The sequence below is a fragment of the Bidens hawaiensis genome, unplaced genomic scaffold (assembly GCF_021521415.1).
Source record: "Bidens hawaiensis isolate Kalapana, Puna unplaced genomic scaffold, B.hawaiensis_p1.1 tig00002735_1, whole genome shotgun sequence".
Taxonomy (NCBI): Eukaryota; Viridiplantae; Streptophyta; class Magnoliopsida; order Asterales; family Asteraceae; genus Bidens; species Bidens hawaiensis.
This window is the reverse complement of record NW_027491147.1, coordinates 2,645,769-2,662,305: the sequence shown is the minus strand read 5'-3', so window position 1 is coordinate 2,662,305 and position 16,537 is coordinate 2,645,769. Positions and strand designations below refer to the sequence as shown.

Genomic DNA, 16,537 nt, shown 5'->3' with positions numbered 1-16,537 from the left:
TTTGTTATACTTTATAGAATAAGCTAACCAATAAATAATATTTAAAAACTTTGTTTAAACATATCATGAAATATCAATTAAAAAATGTATGATAATTAACAAATACAGGTTATTTTTTAAGATAAATTGTTTTTTAAAATAAGCGTATGGTTTTCACCAAATTTTCTATCATTTTGCCTAATTCTTCACCAACACATCCCCGTCTCTTTAAAGTACTTTGCAATTACCATTCATAATGGATCATCATCCATGTCTTTATACTCAAACACACATGGATGTCGATTTTGGCAAATTAGTCTTTGTCACTGCCTTATTATTGTTGCACTTTGGAAAATATGTAGGCTCTGATGAACCACAAGCTCCTTGTTATTTTATATTTGGAGACTCGCTTGTTGATGGTGGTAATAATAATCATCTCGAGACTAAGTGGAAAGCCAATTATCTACCTTACGGGATTGATTTTCCGCAAAGTTATACAGGTAGGTTCATCAATGGTCGAACCTCCGCAGACATCATTGGTACGCCTCTTTTGTGTTTACAGTTTTTTTAGCTAAGAACCAACATATTCACTGGCGAAGCTTCATTGGGGCCGGGGGTGGCCCCGCCCTCCTGTTTTTTGCGTAGTAGTGTAAATTTACCCGTTTTCAGTAAAAAATTTTTATACGTAGTGTAATTTAGCATTTTTTGATCGAAAATTTGAGCCCCCACCCCCCCCCCCCCTCGTTTGTGAAATATTGTATACATTTTGAGCTCGGCCCCTGGTGCCTCGGTCCAAGCTTCGCCACTACCAATAATGATAAGAGTTTTTAGGTTAGTTGCCAACAATTATCTTGTTACGTATTTCATTGAAACTTTTTTTAAAAGAATATAAAGATGAAATTTCTTTCATAATTATAAAAATCTAATCAACGACCCGTCCACACTCAAATTTATTTTCTTTTTGTGCATTCCGAATTATATAGCTCATCTTCATACCTCTGCCATTAACGAGCTGCCAACCACAACTCCATGTTGACGCCAAACCCCATTGCCCTCCTGAAGAAACACTAACCGGACCCCGGGGCAGATTACGGGTAACCTGGGGGTTGAATAGATGTTTCCCACGAGGGGTTAGACCCGGTAAAGATGGTTCTTCTGATAACCTGCAAAACAGACACCGTGAGCTTGTCACTGAGAAAGGGGGGGGGGGGGGGTTCCTCCTTGTGACCACCCTCCGGCGTGAGAATCAGACTAGATTGCTCTTTAAATATAAATGTATATTAAGAGATTGCTAGAGCAGATATCAGGTATAATATGATAAGATATGTTAAGATGAGATGATCATACCATTTGGGGTATTTATAGCCGAAGGTAGGTTTCCAAGGAGGTGTGGCCGGCTGAATAGTATTCCTGTTCCACCAACTGTGGCCTACGCACGTGCCCTGCTGGTAGTTGGTGGGTAGGCAGCGGCTGACAGTGACCAGGCCTGCTGTGTACTATTCCTTTTCCACCAACTGCCGGCTATGCACGTGGTAGGACAGGAGTTGGTGAGTAGGCAGCGGCTAATAGTGACATACAGTACAGGAGCATGCTGCTCGCCATACTGTTGTCAATAAGCTGTCGTATCTTTAGTCAGATCTTTTGCCCATACCTCGTCAGGTACAGTACAGAAGATCTTCCCGTATCGTACGGACTGGCTTAGTTGGGCGGGAGTATTCCCCCTCCCGCCTTTGTGCGGGATTGTTCCCGGCTTTGCTCATTCCTTCAGGTGACACTGAGTGATGAGAGCTAAGTGCCTTGTGCGTGTAGCCTTGCTGCGCGGGTGGCCTTCCCTGATGGCTTGTATCCGCAACTGCGGGAACAGGCAGAGTCCTTCACCATTGGGAGGCATTTCCTGCGGGAACAGCTTGCGTACTGCGCGTAAGGACGTCACGTCTCTGAGCATGGTGGGTCCTGCGTATCCAGTTGGTTTCTGCGCAGACGTCTCTTTTGAAGGTGAGTCTTGCGGGTCCAACTGGGCTCTGCTGGGACCTACCTCTTCAAGTCCCCCCAGTCCAATGTTCTTCTTATGAATGTTTAATAAAGTGAGGTGAACTTTTGGACTTTAAGCAAAGGGTTTTGAAAAGGGTTTTTTAAGGTTTTCCATGGGGATTCTTCCCGCTGAAGTCCTTGTCACTTGCAGAAATTCCCGACTTTCCTGCTTGATCTTTGGGTATGATGCGGGTAGGTCTGTAACCTCCTCGCAAGTCAGGAGCGTTGAGTCCCACTTGTGTGGATTCTCCATGAGGTTTTGGTAGTTTTGAACATAGTGATCAATTATGTTAAAACCACCAATTCCATCCTGGAGCTTCAAACAATGTAGTTCTCGACGTTCCCTCTATGCGGGGATGTTATTTCCGTTTCCGCAAGCATTACCCAGAAGATCCTTCTTGGTTTCAATTCCCTGCGGAGCGCTAGGTATGTGAAGGGTTTTGCCTTAACACTGTACCCGCGCTCGTCTTACGGTTACTTTACTTCCAAGGTATTCCTGGCGTCAATTCCCTGCGGGTGCTAGGTATGTGAAGGGTTTTGCCTTAACACTGTACCCGCACCCGTCTTATAGTTACTTGGTTGCCGAGGTATTCTTGGCTTCAATTCCCTGCGGGTGCTAGGTATGTGAAGGGTTTTGCCTTTACACTGTACCCGCACCCGTCTTATGGTTACTTGGTTGCCAAGGTATTCTTGGCTTCAATTCTCTGCGGGTGCTAGGTATGTGAAGGATTTTGCCTTAACACTGTACCCGCACCCGTCTTATGGTTACTTGGTTGCCAAGGTAAGGGGTATTTTCTCGCTTACTTTTGAATCTTTTTGAATTTTTTTGAAATTCGAAGAGTTGGTGAAAGGATAAGAACAGTCCAAACCTCTGAAACGTCGTGCGACGGTTTCTTCTGACTGTGTCAGGACGTGCAGGAAGTTATGGTGACGTGACAGTACATGGTCATTCCAGACGCTTTTTCAGGCGCGTGGGCGCGATTTTTCGGGCGCGTGGCCGCGAAATTAATGGTACGCGTCCTTTCAACAGCTGTTGCCAGCTTGCTTTTTGCCATGTGTCATAGTTTCATTGCACCTTCGATTTCTCTCTCTTCCGCATTAAATTCATCGCATTAATTGCGATTAGTATATAAAGGGGGAGAGGGTTCTTTGTAATCCACACTTTCACTCTTCTCTTCATCTTCAAAACGATTTCCGGCGAATACTCATCTTTTCAGTCGAGCATTCCCTTGAAATCGTTTTTTTCTTTCATCTGCAAGATGTCTTCACGTGATCTCGAATCTACAGCCGATGACAAGTGTACTGCTGGCGAGTTCCAGTGTGCTCTGCCTGTCGTTCTGTATCAGTACGTCGTCAGGAAGTTCATGCTCGAGTCTCTCGAGCCTGAGTTTCCTGAACCCCATCAGACGGTGTACGATGCCCCAGAGGCAAGATCGGGGTATATGCTGCATTCTTTGTTTATGGGAATCTTAGGTTCCCATTGACAAAGTTTGTTTACCGTGTCCTTGAGAGGCACGGTGTGCACCTGACCGAGGTGCATCCGATGGCGATTGCCAAGGTTCGCCACTTCGAGTGGTGTGCCGGATTCTGGGCATTGAGCCCTATGTTGACCGCCTGATGACCTTCTACTCTTGGAGGTGCATCCAGGGGTGGTATACGTTGATAACCCGGATTAAGGGTTTGAAGATTTGCGCAACCGAGCGCAGTCTTCGCTCGTGGAAGCGGGAGTTCTTCTACATTTCGGCTCGCGCCATCCCCCTTGCCATGAAATTCAAGAATGGGCAAGCACTTCCCAGCCTTCACGCCTCCAACTACCAGGAGGCGGAATGGTTTTCGAAGATATCCAGAGTCCAATCTCCGGTTTACCGGTTTGCGGAGTCCGGGATGGTGATGCTCGGGATGAGCCGGGTGTGGAAGGATGCGGATGCGCGAAAGATCCCAATCGTCCTCGAATACGGTTCGAACTCTGTTCCTTACGGTATGCTTTGTTTCTTTTTGTTGATTTAGAATTTCTTCTAACTTTCCTGTTTATTTCAGAGGGGAACGACTTGCAGTCGCTCATGTACCCGCGGGAGGCTGACGGTCCCGCTCGGATGGGTACTCGCGCTCTAGACGAGAACGAGTTGCCCATCCTAGAACAAACGGCGGATCGGTTCGTGGAGGTCTATCCGCTAGGCCACGAGATCCTTAGCGCCAGGCGGCCAGGTAAGGCGCTATTCGACCCTCGACCCCTCAATGTTGAAACCTCTGCTGGAATTCCTCTAATCGTATGTTCTGATGAGGAATCCGCAGATGGTCCTCCGTTGGTGCGGAAGAAGAAGGCTGCCGGCGGGAAGGGGAAGGAGAAGGTGGCCTCCACTGCCGATCCGGCGCGAGAGCGAAGAGGTGGCGGGGAATCCCGGTGGTGATAAGACCGCCGCTCCGGAGGCTGCGACGATTGTCACCTCCGGAGAGCCAAGGATGACAACGGTGACCGGCGTGAAGAGGCCGGCTCCATCGGGTTCATCCCCGCCTGTCCGTACATTTAGGCTCAAGAAAACCCGTAAGTACAAACTTCCTTTATCTTTAACTTCATAGCTTAATATCATTAACACTTATCTTCTTTGTGCAGGCGTGGATGTTGACGCATTCCAGGGTGGAGCGCAGAGGAGTACCTCCCCGCCAATGACGGTAGGCCCGGTCAGCCTACCTGAGGCGACGACCCAGGCGGCTGCGCCTGCCCCTGCTTCCACTGGTTCAGTTGCTCACTCCGTTGAGCCGACTGTTCCAGCTGTGATGACGTCACCGCCGGCTGTGAGTGCCATTTTTACCGCATCTTTCACTGAGCCGGCGGTTACTTTTGCTGCGGATTCCGCGGCGGCGACCGCGGCGGCTGTTACCATGCCTCCTCCGTCATCGGCAACGACGGCCGAACCTTCAGGTATGCATGGGGCTTATCGCCAACCTCTGCCTCCTTCCCATCTGCCTGACCTCTTGGATGGATTTCCCTTGGGTTCAGGTGATGGGTTTGGCGGCTATCGGCCTGTTATTGACCCTACAGGTGCGTAGGGTTCTTTTGGCCCATTTTATATATTTTTTTATCATCTTTTCCTAACTGATTTTTGTTTTTTGCAGTGTCGGATTCCAATGAAGTGTATGTTCCACGATGGAACATCCGCCGAGGAACAACCCTTCGCACCCCTGTGGAGTGCGTGGAATGGGCTCGTCACGCTGCTCCCAGTGGTGCGTTGGGGGAAGCCATGGCTAGCTACCAGGAGGGTAGGCTAACCAATGAGCTTCGGGTTCTCCTGGCCCGGATGCAGCCGCGCGTCGAGCTGCTTTGTCGTGAAAACGACAAGTTAAAAGCAGCTCGCATTAAAGAAGTAGCTCAGGCGCGGGCTGTCCGGGAGGAGAACCAAAGGCTTACCGCAGTGGCTGCGGAAAAGGAGAAGGCCTTCAAGGCCCTCGAGGTTGAAGTTCAGGCCCGGCTCGAGGCCCGTTCCAAGGCTCCCCAAGCTGTTAATGAACAGCTTCGGCTGGCTAAGGAAACTGCAAGGAACGCAACCGATAGGGGCACCAAGGCTGAAGCTGTTGCTGAGCCTCTACGCGTGGAGAATGAAGAGCTTAAAGCCAAATTAGAGGCTCTCCAGCAGGCTCATGATGCCTTGGCTATGGAAGACGCCAAAAAGCTCCAAGAGATCTTGGACCAGAGGGGGGTGCTTGACCACACTGAGCGGAAGCTAAAGGGCGTCGAAGAGGCTGCGGCTAAAGAAGTGTTGCTTGCCAACCTCAACAAGAGTGAAGCCGAACGCGCCCGTAACGAAGCTCAAGCTGCCCTCCAAGAAGCTCTGGTTGCCAAGGAATGGCTTCTTCGAGAAGCGTTGTCTCAGGTATGCTTTTCATTTCTTTACGCTTTTCTTCGTAAATAGAAAAGGTTTTGACACTTGTATATTTTCTTGTAGGTTGTGCATCGGGTCTTCTCAGAGACGTCTTATGATGATGCTATGAGCGCAGCCCTCAACGCTTCTCATGAGGATGGGGAAAAGGCCGGCTTCCTGCTTGGTCTAGGGTTCGTTGAGAAAGGCATCCCGCCTTCCAACTTCCCTTTGTATAATGTTGATACTGAAGCTGTTTACGACCAAGCAGTGAATCAGTACGCCGCCTTCCCGCATCCGGTGGTGGAGAAGGTGAATCAAGTTGCTGCTGCTGATGATGGGTTAGCTATCCTTAAAGCTTTCCTTGAACCGCCACGTTCTACTGATGGTGCGGGTCCAAGTGGAAGTGGCCCTGAAGCCTGATCCTGAAGATCCCTTCCCACTGCTAGAATAGATTTAGCTTGTATAGATTTATTTTCTTGTAGGCGGGTAGTTACCCGGCCATTCTTGTAATGAATCATTGTGAAATATAAATCTTTGTGCGGGTAAGACCGCTACTTTCTCTGGATTCCTTGATTTATAAACGTTATATGACTTGCATACTTTAGTTTAAATTAGCAATTTTCCAAGTGTTAAGAATAAGTTAACCTTTGAACGTGGTAGATAATGGGTTGAAGTTTTGCTTCCTCTTTCGTGATTGTGCGGGTATGACCGTCACTTGCACTTAGTAGGATGGCTAAACTTTACCTACATCTGACCTGCGTGGAGGTTTTCCTCATCTTTTTTGAAATTTCTAAGTGTTTAGGATAAGTTAACCTTTGAACGTGGTAGATAATAGGTTGAAGTTTTGCTTCCTCTTTCGTGATTGTGCGGGTAGGACCGTCACTTGCACTTAGTAGGATGGCTAAACTTTAACTATATCTGACATGCGTGTAGGTTTTCCTCATCTTTTTTGAAATTTCTAAGTGTTTAGGATAAGTTAACCTTTGAACGTGGTAGATAATAGGTTGAAGTTTTGCTTCCTCTTTCGTGATTGTGCGGGTAGGACCGTCACTTGCACTTAGTAGGATGGCTAAACTTTACCTATATCTGACCTGCGTGTAGGTTTTCCTCATCCTTTTGTTAGAAATTCTCTTGAATGTTAACCGTTCGACGCGCGGTTGTCAATAGGTTTGGTTTCCTCTCATGATTTGTGCGGTTAGGACCGGCACTTTCATTTAGTTGACCAAAGTTTACCTATGACTGACCTGCGTGAAGGTTTGCCGTTTTTTGGGTTTATGCGGGTTTTGCCGCCTTCCCCATGCAACGACTCACACTTATGTATGCGGTGAAAACCGTCATATTAGTGTTGAATAAATTAACCGTTCGACGCGCGGTTGTTAATAGGTTAGTGTTCAGTTTCCTCTTATCATGATTCATGCGGATAGACCGGCTCTTTCATTTAGTGGGATGACTGAACTTTTCCCCTTCAACTGACCTGCGTGAAGGTTTGCCGTTTTTTGGGTTTATGCGGGTTTTGCCGCCTTCCCCATGCAACGACTTTCACACTTATGTATGCGGTGAAAACCGTCATATTAGTGTTGAATAAATTAACCGTTCGACGCGCGGTTGTTAATAGGTTAGTGTTCAGTTTCCTCTTATCATGATTCATGCGGATAGACCGGCACTTTCATTTAGTGGGATGACTGAACTTTTCCCCTTCAACTGACCTGCGTGAAGGTTTGCCGTTTTTTGGGTTTATGCGGGTTTTGCCGCCTTCCCCATGCAACGACTTTCACACTTATGTATGCGGTGAAAACCGGCATCAGTGTTGATAGTTCATAAAAGTATAAATGTAAAATCATCAGCGTCGATGTTCTAAGGAGAATCATTTCCATTAGAAGTGGCTCTGGGCCTTTACAAATTTGGAATTGATCTACATGCAAACTGTGTAATTGAGCTCCCTTCCATGTTGTTGGGATGGGAGTGCCATCGAGCCGATACCTGGTTCGGGATCTCGTTCTTTACGCAGCATGTAGTCTCCATATTGAAGCTGCAATTTTATTCGTGTTTTCCCCAGCTGGGGTTCTACACGCATCAGCCTGCTCAGTGTTCATTGCGCCACGAGGTGCGCGAGCGTCCCATCTCTGACAAATGCTTCGACCATATCCTTTACGTCTGTGCATTCTTCAGTGTTGTGGCCTTTTGTCCTGTGAAAGTCACAGTATTTGCTCCGATCAGCGTTGGGACGATGTCGGATTATTAGAGCCTTTGGCCATGGGAGCTCCTCAGTGGCGAATATCTCGGTGACGCTTTTGGTGAGTGGCGTCCATCTGGAGTTCTGGTTCGACCGTACGTTATCCCTTCCGCCTAACCGATGTTGCAAGCCGGATGAGGTGTCAAAGTTTACCCTTGACTGCCAAATGCCTAGCTTCCGCTTTTTGTTTAATCGGGCGGTAAGGACGTTGTCTTCTCTTGTTTTCTGGGTGTAGAGGTTTGTGCTCTGTGGGAGATCTCTACCCAGTTGCTTCTCCGTTTCCGCAAAGCGTTTTGCTGCTGTCATGATGGCATCCCATGTGGATGGCATGCCATCTTTACCCGTTAAGGTGCGGATGAGCTCTGGGTCGTTCGCGCCCTGAATAAAAGCAGCGCGAACAAGATCTTCGCTAATGTTACCCAGACTTAGCTTCTTTGAGTTGAAGCGAGTGATGAAGTCTGGCAAAGATTCATCTTCCTCTCGAATGCATTTCAGGATTGTCCATTGCTCTTCGGTATACTTTCGTTGTTGGCTGAAGTGTTGGCTAAACTTCTGTTGGAAGTCTGCCCAGTCGTAGATGTGGTTGACCGGTAGACGATCGAACCACGCTCTAGCAGCCCCAACAAGCGTCATTTGGAACATATAACACCACGTAGGTTCCGTCCAACTACTGACGGTTGCCCCCACTATGAATCTGTTCAAATGATCGTCTGGATCAGATATACCATCATAAGTGCCGATGTTGGACATCTGTTTGGCACTTTTTGGGGCGATTGCTTCCGCAATGTCCCTTGCAAATTTGGACGTTCCCGCATTTGCCACAGTTGGTCTGAATGTTTTGGAGAAGTCACGTGGATTTCCACCTGTGTTTTTTGGTTTGAAGGCTTCTCCAAAACGCCTTCTCGGTTGGGAGTCCGTTTCCTTACGCTTCCCTTTTGCCCTATGGCGAGGGTTCGCGTCGGAGTCGGATTCCTCCGAGTCATCGTCCAAGTATTCTTCGAATTCGTCAGCCTGTTGGACGGAACGCAAGCGTTCGTCCAACTCAGCTTGGAATTCCTTCTGACGTGCCTCCGCCCACGCCTTAACTTCATCGAGTGTTTGGCGGGGGAGTCTTGTTCGTTTCTCTAACTGGGTATCGGTGAATCCCAGTGACCGATTATTTACTGCACTTGCCCCAGCTTGGGTAACTGGGGTAGTGTTCGTAAGATTTACTTCACTTGCCCCGGCTTGGGTAACCGGGGTAGTGTTTGTAAAAACTATGTAGCCGGTATTCCCCCCAGTAGCTGGGGTTGTGGTTACCGGAGTTTCTTTAACCATCTTTCCAGAAGTTTGAAAAAACTGAAAAGAAATGAAGTTCTAGCTTTTATGCACGGATGGCGCCAATGAAGAAACACTAACCGGACCCCGGGGCAGATTACGGGTAACCTGGGGGTTGAATAGATGTTTCCCACGAGGGGTTAGACCCGGTAAAGATGGTTCTTCTGATAACCTGTAAAACAGACACCGTGAGCTTGTCACTGAGAAGGGGGGGGGGGGGTTCCTCCTTGTGACCACCCTCCGGCGTGAGAATCAGACTAGATTGCTCTTTAAATATAAATGTATATTAAGAGATTGCTAGAGCAGATATCAGGTATAATATGATAAGATATGTTAAGATGAGATGATCATACCATTTGGGGTATTTATAGCCGAAGGTAGGTTTCCAAGGAGGTGTGGCCGGCTGAATAGTATTCCTGTTCCACCAACTGTGGCCTACGCACGTGCCCTGCTGGTAGTTGGTGGGTAGGCAGCGGCTGACAGTGACCAGGCCTGCTGTGTACTATTCCTTTTCCACCAACTGCCGGCTATGCACGTTGTAGGACAGGAGTTGGTGAGTAGGCAGCGGCTAATAGTGACATACAGTACAGGAGCATGCTGCTCGCCATACTGTTGTCAATAAGCTGTCGTATCTTTAGTCAGATCTTTTGCCCATACCTCGTCAGGTACAGTACAGAAGATCTTCCCGTATCGTACGGACTGGCTTAGTTGGGCGGGAGTATTCCCCCTCCCGCCTTTGTGCGGGATTGTTCCCGGCTTTGCTCATTCCTTCAGGTGACACTGAGTGATGAGAGCTAAGTGCCTTGTGCGTGTAGCCTTGCTGCGCGGGTGGCCTTCCCTGATGGCTTGTATCCGCAACTGCGGGAACAGGCAGAGTCCTTCACCATTGGGAGGCATTTCCTGCGGGAACAGCTTGCGTACTGCGCGTAAGGACGTCACGTCTCTGAGCATGGTGGGTCCTGCGTATCCAGTTGGTTTCTGCGCAGACGTCTCTTTTGAAGGTGAGTCTTGCGGGTCCAACTTGGCTCTGCTGGGACCTACCTCTTCACCTCCTCTCACCATTCCCTTAACGCCCACAGGGTTTTTGTTTTTTTTAATATTCAGTTAAACCACAAAACGCTTGTTAAATGATGAGTTAGTTAAAACGTAGTCATCGTCTACGTGACAGTGGCGTTACACTTTAGCTAGCCAAACCACAACACATAGTCTAAATATGAATGCGTATTAAGGACGGTTGTTAGACTTTATAAGGCAACAATTTTGATAAGTTACTAATCGATCGTATCTACTTATAGTTAGATTAGAACACACAAACACACACACACATATATATATATATACACACACACACACATATACGTACATACATAGGGTGAGGATCCTAAAAGAACTTTTTGAAATTGAGAACCCTTTTAGGCCGCAAAAAAAAACCTTTATTAAAAATTATAAAACAAAAAAAATGAAATTTTTTAAAAAGTAAAAAAACAAAAAGAAAGAATTTCATCTCAGTTTCATAAAAAAACCCCTAATTTAACTTGTATAAATTTAAAAAATACGTATTATACATATATGTATAATTTTACTAAACCGATATTTTTTTAAAATTTTATTTATTTTTTAAGAAACCGGAATAAAAAATATAATTTTTTATTTTTTATTTTCATGTTTTTATTTGTTTTATAATTTGTTTTTCTTTTCCTTAAAAAGAATTTTTTTCGGGGTCCAAAATGAATCTTAAAGTTTTAAATTTCAAAATGGTTCTCACATGATTTTAATTATATATAATATATATAAACGAAAACATAAAAATCCTATGTGTCGCGATGTGGTCGTTCTCCCCTTTTTTGGAGTCACAAGATTTGCTTGATTTTTAAATAGAGGTTTCTCATTCATTTAACCCGAATTCACGGGTATAGGTCTTACCAAACCCATATATTCCTTAAACAAGTTATAACATCTCATTAAATTAAAAATTATTCTCACCAAATTATTGATGTGAAAATCCTATAAAATAGAATATACTAAAAATTATTATATGATTTTTTTAAAAGATATTATTTATAATTAATAACCAATTTTATAGTAAAAAAATAAGCGGGTCTTGTGTCTCACCAAACCCAGATAACTTTTAAACCGAGTTATAACATCTTAGTTATTTGTGAAACCCTTTTATAAAACTTTAAGTGTATTATAAATTTTCTTACAATAAATAAAATTAAACTCCAAAAATGTATATAAAAATTAAAAACGAGTAATGTAAAACAGCTCCCGTAATACGAGGGATAAAAACTAGTGTATATATATATATATAATAAAAGTTCATATACACGCATGTATTATCACATTTCTAAAGCAAAAAAAAAATTGTTTCTCTTCATATTTTAGAAAAAAAAACAGCATAATTGAATTATTTCATGTTTCTCCTTCAACATGACCGACCACAATGTCCACTACCATCCGCCACTTAACCTGCTTTGTCAAACCTTCGCGCAAGGATCCTTCTCACTACAATTCTACAAAATAAATCACGATACCTATGGCCTATGGGGGCGGTAATTTCTGACACCACCAGAAACACGACCCAAACCCGACATGAGAAAAATATAACAGGTTTGGTCGGGTGACACGACCCATTTAAAAGTATGTTGACATGTTAACTCATTTAAGAGTTTTGAAAAAAGTTAATATTTTGATTTAAGAGACAAGTCTGGTATTTTTAATTTTTATTTTTTCATATAAGTAGTAACATGTAAAAGTAAATTTAACTTTTTTTAATTTACTCTTGGCATGCAACATTTTTATATTAGTTATTTGCCTGATTATTCTCATTCACCTATTTTAGTTACAAGCTAAATGTATAAATTATTATTAATTGAGAATAAGCGAAAAATACACAAACATAATTAAAAGTATCATGGATTACAAATATGTCTTACATGATTTAGATTAATTAATTGTTTAAAGCATTACTAAGCCACTTGATATTACTCATATTCATATATGAACGTACAATGGGTCAACCCGAAACATGACCTAAACACGACACAATTTTAATAAGTCAACATAAATTCTAATGGATAAAGAATATATCCAGTCAATATTATTGATAATTAGCAAATCCCTTTTGTGATACTAGGTCAATTTCTTGGCATTGATGACTTCATTCCTTCCTATGCTATTGCAACCATCGATGAGTTCAGCAAAGGCGTAAACTACGCTAGTGGTGGTGGCGGTCTTCGAGAGGAATCTGGACATCATAATGTAATCCCTATTTGTGTCATCTCTGATACCCGCTATTTTACCTTTTTACACCGTGTGAACACCATATATGAATTAATATTACTGTTCATACATCCAATTTAACACTATTTTTCATGGCGCAAGTATAGTAATAGCACTAGGTATGTATGATTCACTTTGGTCATATGGCTCATTTACATGTCTTGTTGAACCTTCAATTTGAAGGACCTCAATTCTCCATGCTATTGGGATATAATATAATGTGAGTTGGGAGATAGTCTTCCATTGGCTTGGCAGTTTTTTTTAACAACAAACGGACCGATTCCTAAATATTTCTATAAATCATCTATACTTGTAGCTTGCAGGATTTGAACCCTCTACCATTAGTATATAGGGGAGACACCTTGCTACCATAATTTGGTTCTATCATGTAAGAAAGATGCATGTTTTACCTCGTAGTGTTTTATTTTGTCATAGGGTGATCGAGTTAGCCTTGATCGGCAGTTGCTTAATCACAATTCAACAGTTTCAAGCCTTTCACGCGTTGCAAAGAACACAACATTTCTGAAAGAATGCATTTATGTGGTAAATATTGGCAGCAATGATTACATTAACAACTACTTAATGTTGGGAAAATATTACAACACAGGACAAATATATTCAAAAGATGAATACGCAGAAGTTCTAACACACCAATACTCTCAACAATTAAGGGTAGTGCACGCATCCCTTCTTACTTCTTACACATGTCTTTATTCACCAACTTTATAGTTTGATTTTTTTTTCACTCTTTTTCATCATTTTTCTCTAAAAGATATGGTAAAACACTTTTATCAATCGATTTCTATACAAATTGAGTATTGATAATCCAAACTATTACTCAACAAAAACCGTATTTAATAAAATCTTACTCATAACAAAGCTATAAGCAGGTACTTGGGTGAGTGAGATGTAGGCAACCGTACCTGTTCCATGAAGAATATAGAGGTTGTTTATAGAGAGAATCTTGGCTCCAAATGCCTAATAATCCAAACTATTACTCAGTGAATGATAATAATAGTAATAATAATAATAATAATAATAATAATAATAATAATAACTAATACTAGCAATTAGATTAATAACGCTCCAGTCGGTCCTGACTTTAGCTTACGTTGCCAATGACAATCTTAATATAATAAAAAGTAACTTCAGTTGTCTGTAACTTTTATTCATGTCGTTTTAAACTAATTTATAAAATTCTGATGGAGAAAACAATCAACCTAGCTAGTTGTTTACTAGGGCACATGGAGTTACTTTTCTCTTACACTAAGATTTTCCTTAGACATGTTTTCATTATCATTTGTTACATTGCCAGAGTAGATTATTATCAACGAATATATTACAGTTTTGATTATTAAAATCTAATTCTTCTTATTTTAAATATTCAGCAATTCTTTATATAAAACTTAATTCTAACTATCTTTGGTGAATGACAGACTTTGTATAACTTAGGAGGTAGGAAGACTGCTCTTTTTGGTTTGTCTCATATAGGTTGCATCCCGTATATGTTAAAAAGGTTTTCCACTGATGGGAAACCATGCGTCGGTTGGATCAATGATGTGATTGATGCTTTCAACTATAAGCTTAAAGCTCTTGTTGATGAACTCAATAAAGATAAATCAGATGCGACATTCACTTTCATTAACACTGCAGGCATTTTATTTGCACAAGGAGGTATAATATAACCTATCATGATTCTAAAGAGTTTGTGTTCATTACTGGTTTCATTACTGGCCTTCTGTATTGACACCACTTGTTAATGAAATATATATATATGGTTTTTTTTTCAGAAAGGGCACTGCAAAGTCCTCCTTGTTGTCAACTTACCGGAGATTGGGCATGCACCCTAAACTCAGTCCCTAGCCCTATACGGTCACTATCTGTTTACTTCGATGCAATCCATCCTACTGAACTTTCCAACATGGCCATAGCAACAAGAGCATATAAAGCAGTTATGCCGACGGATGCTTACCCATATGATATATATCATCTAACTAAAGTTTAACACTCAATAGAGTATCTTAAGAGGTGATATAGTGCATTGTTGTGTATGTTCAGTACACAGGAAGCCAGTAGGGCATTGCCTCTCGGTGAACACATGAAAATATCCATCCACTTTTTAGTAAGACTGAAAATTTATGTATAAAGATTCTAATACATTAATGTATATGAGATTATGAGTCGATTGTAAATTGTAGTAAATAAAAGGTAAATTATTCTAATGTAACCTTAATGGTTGTTGATGGCATTACTTAATGAAAAGTGAATCAATTTGAATACCAAAACTCCATGACCTGTCTTTGACCCGCTGCAAGATTAACCTAAATTTTCCAATACAAATCTAGTTATGTTATGATAATGATCAATGTGATTTTGGATCACATTATTATTATTCTTCTCAACTCACAGTAGTTGTGCTTCTGATTTTCTTTATCCTGATCCTCAATTTGTTGCTAGTTAATTTGCCAATTTTTATGTAAGTTGTCGTTTAAAAATAACGTAATTTAAATCAAATTAATGGTTTCTAGTTGAAGAAACGTGGATCGACTCACTGGTAGACGATCTACTTTCCTCGGGTGTGATTATACTATTTCACCGATGGTTCTCTTGGATCTGGGTTCTTCCACCTACAAAATGAACAGCACCGTAAACTTACCCCTCAGAAAGGGACAGAGGGGTCCTCTTTGGGGTAACCCTCCGGTGTGAGAATAAGTGTTTGTAGGAGAAGATAATATGAGAGTAAGGAATTTGGAATGTATTGCTTAATAGCTGAATACTCTGTAATTGGGTGTAATCGGATGTTGTTGTCCCTCTCCTTGTGGAGTTGATGCTGTATTTATAGTGCTAGGGTTTCCAATGATTGGGCTCAGACCCAATTAGGGCTTTGTTGGCCTCTTCCAGTTGCTTTGCGCCACGTGTCCTTTGGGACACCTGGTGCTTTTTCATTGGTTATAATCACGTGGTAGCACATGGGTTTTGCTGAGTTGTCCACCTTTCATTGGCAGCTGTCAACATCAGCATATTCTTATTCCTTAAAAAGATACCTTCTGGAAGGTTGTCTGACGTGCACAATCAAGGTTGCCCTAATTCTGATTTGGATAAGGACGAGGTTGATTATGTGCATGTGTGATATGCGCCTATCCTGAGGATGCGCGAGGTCTTCTCTTTATTCTCACGCGCAGATGTTTCATGCGCAAATGTGATATGCACAAGCATGTGATATGCGCCGCGCGCGGATGCGCCACGCGCATATGTGATATGCGTGAGCATATGTGATGCGTGAGCATATGTGATGCGTGAGCATCTGTGGTGCCTGAGCATATGTGATGCGTGAGCATATGTGATGCGTGAGCATCTGTGGTGCCTGAGCATATGTGATGCCTGAGCATATGTGATATGCGTGAGCATATGTGATATGCGCCATGCGCATAGGTTTTGGCTTTGCGCCTTCATAATGTCTTGATTTCAAGCCTCGTCTATATCTTGTGGGTTGACCCGCCTCGCTCGGTGCTGAGGCGGGTACATACCTCTTCAAGCCCCCCCAGTCTAATGTGTGTCTTGTCTCGCTCGAGCGAGGTAAGATAGATGTTAGACTTAATAGTTTGCTCTTTTTGTAGGGGTTTGTCTTTTTCTTCTTATTATTCATTGTTGCGCGAAATTCTATCCTTTTGGTTGAAAACGAAACGTCCCTGTACGTGGTTGGTTGTTGCTGACATGCGTCAGTGATGGAGACGTGTCAGACCTTTCGTGTGCTCGAGGTGCTACAGTTTCCTTTCGTGTCCCCTCACATAGTGTCAGGAACACGTGTCGCGCTCGCGTTGGTCCGTTCCTACGAGTG

General features: G+C 43.1%; 1 protein-coding gene across 1 annotated transcript; it reads left to right on the top strand.

Annotated features, from left to right (window-relative positions):
• The first annotated feature begins 271 nt into the window (after window positions 1-271).
• LOC143620901 (GDSL esterase/lipase At4g18970-like) lies at window positions 272-14,704 on the top strand. Its single transcript, XM_077092481.1, has 5 exons — window positions 272-518; window positions 12,554-12,678; window positions 13,135-13,371; window positions 14,136-14,373; window positions 14,490-14,704. The coding sequence occupies exons 1-5, from the start codon at window positions 272-274 to the stop codon at window positions 14,702-14,704; spliced, it is 1,062 nt and encodes a 353-aa protein (XP_076948596.1).
• Window positions 14,705-16,537: the final 1,833 nt, after the last annotated feature.

Coding starts and splice junctions, on each gene's coding strand:
- LOC143620901 (XM_077092481.1), top strand. CDS start 272: ATGGATGTCGATTTTGGCAAATTAGTCTTTGTCACTGCCTTATTATTG. Junction 12,679..13,134: donor AGGAATCTGGACATCATAAT/GTAATCCCTATT, acceptor ATTTTGTCATAG/GGTGATCGAGTTAGCCTTGA. Junction 14,374..14,489: donor CATTTTATTTGCACAAGGAG/GTATAATATAAC, acceptor TTTTTTTTTCAG/AAAGGGCACTGCAAAGTCCT.